General features: G+C 30.3%; 1 protein-coding gene across 1 annotated transcript in view; it reads left to right on the top strand.

The window, feature by feature from the left end:
• Nucleotides 1-6,740, top strand: part of LOC124359718 (ubiquitin-conjugating enzyme E2-17 kDa) — a 35,669-nt gene extending 28,929 nt beyond the window's left edge. The window contains exon 6 of the mRNA XM_046812690.1: nucleotides 5,989-6,740. Coding sequence (XP_046668646.1) covers nucleotides 5,989-6,128 — 140 coding nt within the window. The 3' untranslated portion in view covers nucleotides 6,129-6,740. The remainder of the gene's footprint in view (nucleotides 1-5,988) is intronic.
• Nucleotides 6,741-11,735: the final 4,995 nt, after the last annotated feature.

An 11,735-nucleotide genomic window follows, 5' to 3' on the forward strand; every position in this document is an offset into this window, starting at 1 on the left:
TGTAAGGGTTTTAAAACTTGTCAATTATTACGTAATATTAGAGCGTATTAAAAAACTTTAATATTGTGTATGCAACCACACAACATTATTATTTGTAATGGTAGATGATTAAATTAAAATGGCGCAGTGTTGAATAATATACAGAAATAGTGGTGAAATGTCATAATTTCTAGCCAATTCAAACTAAAATTTGTACTAAAACAATACACATGGATAAGTTACAGTACAAAACTAATAATTTCTCTACTATGAAAAGCCTTTTAACCAATAGAGAGTTTTAAAATAGTTACTATCCACATTGTAAAAATTCACGATGTAATGTAGTTTTATGAACATGCATTCCATATAATATCAGTGTCTAATAAATTATTGTCTTGAGAAATGACTTATTAAAAGTATTGAAATATAATCTGAAATCTTGTACTTTCAAATCTTCCATCGATCATAGTCAATAATGATAATGAAACAAACAATTAATATACTTATTGTAAGCATTGTATATTTCAAGATGGTAAAGTAATAGCTATGAATTATTTTACCAGATTAATCAAATATATTGAGAATTGTTATAACAACAGCCATAATATAATTTATGATACTATGTTAAGAGGTCTAATTTCCCTTCTGGCTTAGTTGGAAGAAATATAGATTTAACATGTGCTCTTATCTCGAATGTTATAAAGATTGAATTTATATATTTGGCTGTAAATTATGCTAATCATGTGTTTACTATTATTCCGTAATTATTCTATATATTATTTAAAAATTTGTACCGCTGTTATTTAAAAAACTTACTACAGAATGAACTGTAACAAACATAGAAAATTACCTGAGAATTCTAAAGGTTTTGTTTGTGTTTTTAACGATGCAAAAACTGAAATATGACAATTCCTTTGGAAGTATACAAAGTACGTATTTGTTCGTGGTAAGTAAATATGTTAATGAACATAATTTTTTGTTTATTTCTGAAAGCTAAATCAATTTTACATTTTTACAAACAAATGTATGTTTTTTAGATTTTTGTTTCTAAGGTTTCAAGATGATAAAGTTTTTAAAAATTTGGAGGTGTTGCAAGTATCATCCAACAGTTTGTACAATGAACCGAAAATGCATATTTAGTTTGATGTTTTGAGATAGTAGATCCCCCTCAGTGAAATCTACCTGTTTTGATTAAGTTATTCGGCAGGTATATTTATTCCTAAACCACATATATTTTAAGTAGATCGTACTCATAATGCAGATGTCATACCTTTACTATTCTTTTTATGCAGTAAGGATAAAATCCAAATAATTATAGTACACGAGGTTCTGGTTTTGATCATACATTATAACAGTAGTAGATAGGAATATAATTTGCCTTTTATATATATATATATATATATATATATATATATATATATATATATATATAGAAAATTATTCCAATAGCAGGATAAAAACAATTTTATTAACGTATAGTGAAGTTTTGAAATTTTGAAACGGCCGGATGTGGCGTTCAGATATGAATTTTATTTGTGACGTCATTATATAAAAGTTTACTGCAAAACATTATATTTATAGAATACTATTGTTATTGACATACTTTCCCAATGTTACTCTATTATATTACCACTAAACAACAATATCCATGTTCTATATCAAACATTTAAATAGCATTTTTTTTTACATATTTTGCGGCTCAAGAGTTATTATGTAATTTTAAATTTCTATTTACATTAAGAAGTTGTCAAAACGGACTCACTTTCTGCTTCTCAACTTGCTCTTATCATCTTTAGAGTCACCCTTTGAAAATATTACAAAGTATGGAAACATTCTGGAGTGTGCCTACATTGTACCATGGGTACCAAGAGAAGCTTCGAGAAAGTTATTGAGGTGTTGAACAAACTGCTCGCTTCCATGTGCCAAAAAGGCATTCATGGCCTATGCCTCCTGGTCCTGGGTCATCATCCATTTTGGTTGGTTGGGGTTCATGACCATTAGCAACTAATGATTCAATTAGGTTCACTGTGTAGTTGCAATATTTCTTAATTGGTCTTGTGCAAGTAAGGTGATACATATATTTATCCTTGCAGCCATCCCCACCCATATTTAAATTGTACTAATTTATGATTGTGGGTTATAGCCTCTAGGCCACTTTTTTGCTATGAATAATCTGATCATCGTCATGTAAAGCAATGGTTATTAAATGAACCGGTATGTGAGTCACCTATTGCTTGTAACCTACAAGTTTTTTGTTTCTTTATCTGAAATGAATAGTTTCCTCTCTTCCAAGTTTAACTTGCACAATAATTTTGGTAAAATTTTTGTGTTTTTATTCATATTGTCAGTGATGAGTGTTTTGGAAAACATTTAGGCAACAAGTGGAAAATTTGTGTAAACATTTTTGGTATAAAGGTGTTTTGTCATAAGATGTAAATTACTTAATTCTGTGAATACTATTGCTGAACCACTCCAAAAACTCCATTTTAATTCCTCCACTGTACATTTCTTAGTACAAAACGTAGCTGGTTTGGTAGTCACACAGCTTAAAATTTTTAATGCCACAACTAGCATGCCTTTTGTTTGCCATAAACTGAATAGAAATGCAACAATTCTTCATAGCTATCATTGATTCGTCTATAGATATATGATATTCAGATTTGGCACAAAGTACTATTTGAAAGATCTGTTCTTACTGTTATATAATTTCTGGACCTTATACCACGGGTCATGGGATGGCTTTCTTCTTACTTAGTTTTAGAACTATTTTGAAACATTGCTCAAATCAATTGAAACCTGTTCATTGACGTAGTATTTGGGATAAAAGCAAGTCTCTGTGATACAGTAGTAACCCAATAATGTTTCAAGTTATTTTTTAAAATTTAACTCCATGTTTATTACTGTATTATACGGATATACTGCTTGATCTCTCTGACCGTAACATTCACCCACCGATTCATTCTGATGTTAGGTGTTAGTTTGCCTGTAGTTATTTTTTGTCATTTCATGTGAGATTTGTTTCTTTTACAATTAAATTCCATTTGAAGCGCTTAAAAGTCAGTGATGATTTATTTATTGGTAGCATATGTCGTGATTCAGAACCAAACATTTGTCCTGTACATGGAAATATTTGTAACAAAGTATGATTTTCAGTCCGTGTTGAAGTAGAGTGTTGAGTGTCAACACTATTTCATTGGCTTCAGATTCAGAAGGGAAAGGTTGTACGTTAGGCCTAGACCTCGTTTCAGAGCAAAGTGGTTGTCTAATTACAGCTACATTAGGTTGGTCTACTTGGTCGCTATCTGGCAATAAGGAATCACTATGCTCATGTTCAGAGAGGTCATTCATCTCTACTAGATGATGAATAATTTAGGAAAGAAGTATCTTAAGCACAGTTCCAATGTCTGAAATATCACTGCAACTATCACTATCTCCTTAATACAAAGCATTTCTAATAGCAGTGGAATTTTACTTAGTTCACTCATTATCATACTAAGCAACTAAATTTGTAACCAACAGTTCCGCAGTGAATTACAAACAATTACACAACGTAACACAAGAAAAGCTGATGACAGACACTCAGCTGACTTAACGGTTGCAAGTATTGATGTATGATCGATTAAATTTATCTTGATATGAAAATAATTTATGAAATGACAATAGAATTAGTAAACCAATATTTTAATTGTTTCTATCAGGACAGTAGTACTGGAACAGCACTCTAACCCTCCTGATTGGTACAATTAGCACTTTGAGGGTTATTTGTATAAACTCTATTGTAAGAATGAATAAATGTGATTGATTATTAATGTTTATGGAAATTCAAGTTTGTAAACATTTTCTATATTTGTGATGTACTGCTGACTTGTTGTAAAAGTAGTAAATATTTTTGATGCTGTCAAAAAAACTTATTTATTTAATGGAATTGGTCATCACATTTTTAACCAGTATACTGTGTTCTGAACGTGCAGATATTACTAAAAAACTTACATATGCATAGTTTAGTCTTATCTCTTTTGTAACTAAGTGGATTGTTGCTTACCCAGTAATTCTGGGCTTCACTTTGAAGAAAATATAGTTTTCAGCTATGTCACAACCATCAGAATTTATGTGTTTTTAGGTTTTCCTTCATACTGTTCATGAAAGACATGTGCTGCTTCACAATGAAATCATGTCTCACTAAAGCGACAGATTTTCACAAAACAATTCAATAAGATTAGAAGTTGATTTTACTAATGTTTCCAAGTGCCATCTGTCAATTTCAAACCACTGATGAAAAGTTACCTTTACACTGAAACTTTTGAAAATCTTCTATAGTAGCTTTTATTTCCTCATTTCTAGGACAGGATGCACATTGTTCAGAAAGTAAGTACCGTTTCATTGTACTGCCGCCTTAGCGCTGCAATCGGTGTTCCGTGCATGTGCACTAGTTGTCCTTGTTCACTGTCTATCGACTTACTCCATTTAAGTTGTTCTACGTTGTGTTTTCAGTTTTCTCTGAACGTTTAAAACAATTAGTGATCCCACCGATTGTGAGATTCGTTCTGTAATAAGATTTGAACACAAGGAATGTGAAACCGGCTGAAATGTATCGTCAACTTCTATATGTTTACGGGGAAGACGTGAAGGAATGGTGAGAAAGTGGGTTAGAACGATCAGTGGCGGTCGAACAAATGTGCATGATGAGAATTGGCCTTCTCTCATCACCGATGGTAATGGCAGTTGACGAAAAAATCCAAGAGAACAGACGTTTCACTATGACAACACTATCTGACGTTTTCCATCAAATTTCACACACTCTTTTGTACGAAGGCCCGATAGGTTCCAAAAAATGCTCACTGACGTGCACAAAACCAAGAGACTCTGAAGCGCTTTGACTTTTCATGTGACAGGTGATGAAACTTGGGTCCATTATGTCACACCGGAATCCAAGCAGCAGTCAATGGAGTGGCGACACATGCAGTCCCTGAAGAAACAAAATTTCAAGACGATAATCTGCACAAAAAATCATGTGCACTGTCTTTTGAAAGGTGTTTTGGTGATTGATTTTTCTCTCAAGAGGTGAAACCATTAATGTGGCAAGGTATTGCAAAACCTTAAGCGCGAGTTAGGCGACCAAAGCTTTGAAACTGACGATGAAGTGAAAACTGCTGTGGAGCCGTGGCTACATTTGTTGGTGGGAAACTTCTACGAAAAGGGTACTGACAAATAGATAACCCGCTACGACGTGTTTGAACATCGGTGGAAACTAGGGCGAAAAATAATTGAATGTTTGGGCTTTCATGTAGAAATAAAATTGTGTTAAAAAAAATGTGTTTACTGGTTTTTTTTTTTTAAGAACAGTACTTACTCTCTGAACACATCTCGTAATTAGAGGCATTAAACTCATTCATAATTTTCTTAATACTCCATAAATCCAGTAAAATAATAACAGTTATTTTTTTCTTTAGAAGTAGAATGTTATAAAATTGGTTTTGAAATATGTTTAACAGTGACTCTTTCATTAATTCAGACTCGTCATCAGATGACTTGAGTGTTAGTGAAGGACTGTTTTGCTTGAGGCATAAGAGTTTGTTATAACCTGTGTTTATCGAGAGGTAATTCTGCTAATTAATTAAGAGAAGTGTGTATGAATTACCTCTGACTCGGTGAATAATTTGAGTTTATTTCAGAAGTAGAGGCTATTGCAAATTCATTCGATTCTTTATACATTTTAAAAGTTGTTAGTTCCAATCGCAAATTTAAGCTTCTTTTGGGAAATCGTCAAACGGTAAATTAAAAAACAAAAGTGACTCTATAAAATCCCAAAAGAATAAAATCCCCATAACCGTAGTGAATAAAGATAAACAAGAAAAATGTAGTAGATTAAATTAAATAAATCTATGTGAGTCAACCTCAAGTTAAGCAGTGGTTGTGTTTTATTTATTTGTTTTAGAGGTGATTATTATCTGAATTATTTGATTGTTGATTATTTGTTATCTTAATTCAGTGAAATTTGTTCTGTCATAGTGTTGCTGTCTATCTGCTCACTGCTCTGTGATCCAAATCCGGATGATCCTCTAGTCCCCGAGATCGCCAGGATATACAAGACAGACCGAGAAAAGTACAACGAACTGGCTCGAGAATGGACGCGTAAATATGCCATGTGATGATTCGGCCATTAAATCGACACCCACGTTTATACTAGTTATCAAAAAATGTTCCAAAACTTACAAAACAATTAAACAAAAATTTGACTTATCTTGTTCTGATTATCGTGGGTGAATGGAAGGAGAATGTTTGTTTTGCCTCGGGGGGCCCTTCATCACCATGTCATATTGTAAGCTGGTCTATGAAAAGTTCTATGGTATTTTATTTAGTATTTACGGAACCCTTATTTTACTTGGACGGATAATTTTCCGAAGTGGCAAAAAACTTGTGTAAAAAATCCAATTGGATCCTTTTCCCTCGGTGTTGAATGTTCAGTACAGGAACGGAACAGATTGGATATAACTTGTTTCCACTTTATAGCTACTCTTCTGGTTCAAGTTGAACCTGCTTCAGGTCGCCCCTTTTTACAAAAGGCTTCCGTATAGTTGTCTTCTTTTAATTAATTATTTTAATGTAATTATTGTGATTTTTTAAGGTTTTAAACCGCTATTTTTACAGGAAGGTTTTGTGAAAAGGTGGCACTTTTGTGTGCATAAAGGCAAATTCGAACAAGCGTATTGAAAACTTACTTTATACACACAAAAACAATAAAGTTTCACTTTGTAAAGTAATAAGTGTTGTATTTTTGCCTGTACTTTTTTGTTTATATGTTTTCCTTCAGCACATAATTTCAAATATGTAAGTATGTTAAATACGCTTAGGGAGTTTTGGGTTATGTATATCATTTAAAATAAGAAATTAATTTAAAATTCGTATCTACAGTTCTTTTTTTTGTTTCAAGATAATATTAACCAGATTATTGTATATATAATATAATAACACATTGGTTTTGTGCAATAGATTCCTGATTTTGACTGAGGTAAATTTTATCACACTCAATGTTTATTGTTCAATTTGTTCAGTTGTAAATTAAGATTTTTTAGCATATTCTAATTTTTATTCGTGTTTCTGATTTAAAATTTGTTATAATAGTAAAGTTGTTACAAGTACAAAACTATACTTTTATTCAGTTGATCCTGAATGATTATGTATAATAATTATTTTGTCATTAAAAATCAGATCTCCCAAACATGTGGTTTAAAAAAAAAAAATGGTATTACTTTAAGGAACTGCCCAATTTAAATTATAATCAATAAAGTAAAATTTGTCATTCATTACTCTAGTAATGTATTTACTCTGAAGTTTACATCATTTGATGGAAGGAATTTATTGCACAATTTTGTTTAGTTACAATTGTTAAATCATATTTTGCTTGAAGTTAGGTCATAATACTGATATAAGTCCTTTGGAAATGTTTTATAATAGCATTTTAAAGTAGATTAAAATAAAGACTATGTACATTTTTATTTAAATATGATAATTCAACAAATTATGAATGTTCTTTTCTTTATCCAAACTGAAATTTTAGGAGGAATTGTCTGTTCCTATCTTAAGTTTCAGACAACACAGTATGCTACTGGTTATAAAAATATGCTGGTTTTAATTTTAAATATATAAATATTAAATTATTGTATACAAATTACATGACACATTGGATGTGGAAAGATAAAAAAAATTTAATATCTGTTTTTTGTTTGTAAATATTGATTTATATCTGAACTTGTAATTATTCAATAACTCATCATCACTAACCACAACTTTTACACTAAAAATTACATAATAATATTGTTTAAAACATGTTTTATTTTGGGCTTATACCCAGAGATAAAAATGAGCTATGTTTTATATGTGGAATCATGTCATCTTTTGTGGTGAAAACGGTTTAATATAAAATATTTTAACTCCGAAGGTTATATGTAAGGGGGGAACTAATTATACAATTGAAATGTGTATAAAACTACAGTTTAAATTCAAAGTAATACAATGAAAAATTAAAACTTAGGGATGGAAATTTCAAAACTATAATAATTTAAAGAGTAAACATTAAAATGGCAATACTAAATTAAAGGAGACATTTCAGAAAGCATTTATTAAAATCCTGTGCAATGTTTGGAGTATAAATGCTTAAATAGTAGTAATGAGACAACTGATTGAATTTTACAACTACCTTTTCTATCTGTTGTTTTTATATCCAATCAGATTTTTTCGTTGAATGAAACAAATGATTGAAAACATGTTAAGGTTCCATATTATTTTCACCAAACTAATATAAACTTGCGAAAGGAAATTAAGTAAAAAATTACATATTTACTAGAATTTACACATAAACAATTTTGACTAATTCTTTTTTTATTACTTTACTGAGGAAGATTTATATGATGAGAAAGATCTGAAGAGTCGCACAAAAGATTATACAATACTAACAAATTTCTTTAATATAATGAAAAAAATTATTGGAATAATATTAACCTATTGAAAAGTATATAGTAGTTTCAGTAAAATCGCCGGCATAATTCAGATAGAATTAGATCAACTGCTGGCTGTAACTACTTAACTGATTTCAGTCATTTGAGCATAACAACTTGATGAAAAATTCAACCGACATAAAAAACTCAGCCAGTTGAATCAGTTCTTTTTTTCAACAAATGAATGAATCGACTATTTCCAATCGGATATTCCTATCACTAATAAATATAATAAAATTTTAATAAAACTTTAAATACTGGTTTGATACAACAGTTTTTGGTTGATATTATATAATTACTAACGGAAGTCTGGGGGACAAGTTCGGAAGTAGGTTCAAATTATGGGCGCATATTAAGTTTTCACTTTTTAAAATTGGCGTTTACTTGATAAGCAAGAAATATATATTAAACTTTAAAATATAATCAAAAGTTTTTATCATATTTTTATTTTATTAACAGGGTGACCAAAAAGTCCTAAGTCAATGTGTCAAATCCACTAAATCCTGCAAAAAGATTTGGATTCAAGAATTTATTGGTGAGATTAGACATTTGAATCTGCTGAGATGTGCTGTGATTCACTAATTATAAACAAAAATCTCACTCATGTCCCACCACTGTCAGAAACTAGACTTTGTCACATTAGAGCTGAAATACTAAAAATGTAAGTGTGTGAGACCTCCAACATTTATAATTACAATAGTTGACAATCTGCCTCACTGCTGTGGTGTAGGTAAATGTTTTCCGTAGTAAAATACTACATACACTATGAACAGTACACAAAGTAACATAACATAATATTAAAACTAAATCTACAGCAAATCATGGCATTACAAGAATGATGTTGAGTCAACAAAGAAACATAAGTGAACTGAACATCTTATCAGTTAAGGAAACGAGTGAACAAAAACCACAATAGAAAACAGTTGTCTGTTCCAATGTTTCTAGCAAGAAAATGTAGCTCAGAAACAGATTTAATGAGTATAATTTTATTACATGCATGCTCGCTGATTCGAAAATGAAATAATAGCATGATACTTATTGTTCTCACACAAGGTTCTTGAGATCTCTATATAGGAAACGAGTTATAATATTATATAACAAATTACTGCAATAAGTAACATTTAAAAGTATTAAACAGGTATTCTACAAATACTAAATACAATAATACAAAATATTTATTGTAAAATACATGTTGCATTACAACGTCAACGATCAGTAAAATTAGCTAAGTTAAAATCAACAAGACGGTAAAAAAATTAAGAATTATTTCAAGTCAACACTATAACAATCCTGTAAATTGTAGATGAAGATATTAAAATCGTCTAAAATGATGATCTTGACTTTTTAACCCTCAAACTGGCAGTCTTTTCACAGATGGCAGGCCAGTTTTGTATCCGTACTTTAAACATTTAGTAAAAAATACATTTTTACTATAAACCTATATTTTTTTATTGGTGGGACTGTTGCTGGTAAAGTGTGATAATATTATAAATATTAGGATCTGAGATAGCCAATTTATTATTCATTTTATCTAGTTTCAGAAAATATATAATGGTATCTAAGTACTCTTGTAGAAAAATTATGTATATTGTAAAAACCACAAATAGTACATGTAAGGCAAAGTTTGTTACTACGGTTACAATTATTTTCAAAATACAAAAAGTATAATTAGTACACTAAATATACCAAAATTTAGAAAATTATGTGCACTACAAAACAATAAATTAATAAAGATTCTTGGAGCATTGGAAATATTTTAATTTAATACCACTAGTGAATTACAACACGTCTTCCAATAATTAATTTAATTTTGCGAGGCCTTTCAGAATCGCTTTTTTGTGAAGTTGCCTGATGATTGAATCCTATATTATGAAAGGCCTTGCAAAATTTAATTAATTATTTGGAATATGTGTTGTAATTTACTAATGGTATTAAAATAAATTAATCAACTTTATTTTTGAAAAGTGGTGAGGCATACTTAAATTTGTTGCTAAGAGTATGATAATTTTCAAAAATTAAGAAAAATATATAATTTTTCCACAAAATATTTCCAAAATGTAACATAGTATAGCCTAAAACAAAGCTATAAACCATACCCTTGATATATCACTAATTTTCGAAATGGCTAAATAAGGACAATTTTTAAAGGTAAGCAAAATAAATTTCACCATTGAAATCACCAATTCTTTGTTTGAACTTGTATATTAATAGGAGTGGTAGTGTTGATTTATGTATTATATGAACTGCCAAAACACGTTTATGTCATATCGACGTTATAATGTCAATTGCCAGTTCTAAGGTTAATGGCAAAGATCTAATACTCTGTGGAAATGTATTATATGACTTGAAGCCCTGATAACTTAAAACTATTTGGGGGAGGGGGCTACTTTACGTGTTCCTGACTGTACTAATGTTGTGTCTGTGACTGGTTTCATAATAGTGAACATCAATTGACTTGGAATAACTATAAATGTTACATTTGATGTACAGAACAATATACAGTACATAAGAGATGGCATTGTGAGAATCCCTAGGCTAATAAAGAGATGTCTACAATGTGCGTCTATCAATATTGCAGAAATTGAATGGACAAATGCTTACTAAGCGAACATTACCCCACAAGGAAACACCATATGTTAAATGACTGAATATTAGCATAGTAGGTCTTCGACATAACATCAGGCATAAGACACATAGGCACCAATGTTTTCAGGCACAATCTTTTAGGAAACATAGCATGAAGTCCCTAGGCCAAACGAGCAGCAACACTTTTAATATGATTATGCCATTTGAGATTAGGATGTGTGATACCTAGGAATTTAAGCAAAGTATTATACTCATGCTAGATGAAATGCGTTTTTTTTTTTTCAATATTTTTTAAGGCTATTTAGGAAAATTCTGACTTTTTGGCTCAAATATACAAAAAGTAGTATATGTACTTAAAAACCACTTTGGTCAGCAATAAGGGTTTAAAAATGCATGAGATTTAACATTTATTAGACCGTGTTCGGATAAAGGAAAAGTTGATTAAACACGAAAATACCATTAAATATTTCCTAAGGTATAAAATATCATAATGAGCCTAATATTTGTAGCTATTACTGTTTGTTTCATAGTAACTACAACTCATTTATAATACACTAAACTTGCATAAAGTCTCATTACAAAACTATAAGTAATATTGTGTACAATTGTACTACAGAAGAGATAACTAAGACTGTAGAACAAAAATTTGTAGTGACTTGGTCATTGTCTTAGCAT

The sequence above is a fragment of the Homalodisca vitripennis genome, chromosome 4 (assembly GCF_021130785.1).
Source record: "Homalodisca vitripennis isolate AUS2020 chromosome 4, UT_GWSS_2.1, whole genome shotgun sequence".
Classification (NCBI taxonomy): Eukaryota; Metazoa; Arthropoda; class Insecta; order Hemiptera; family Cicadellidae; genus Homalodisca; species Homalodisca vitripennis.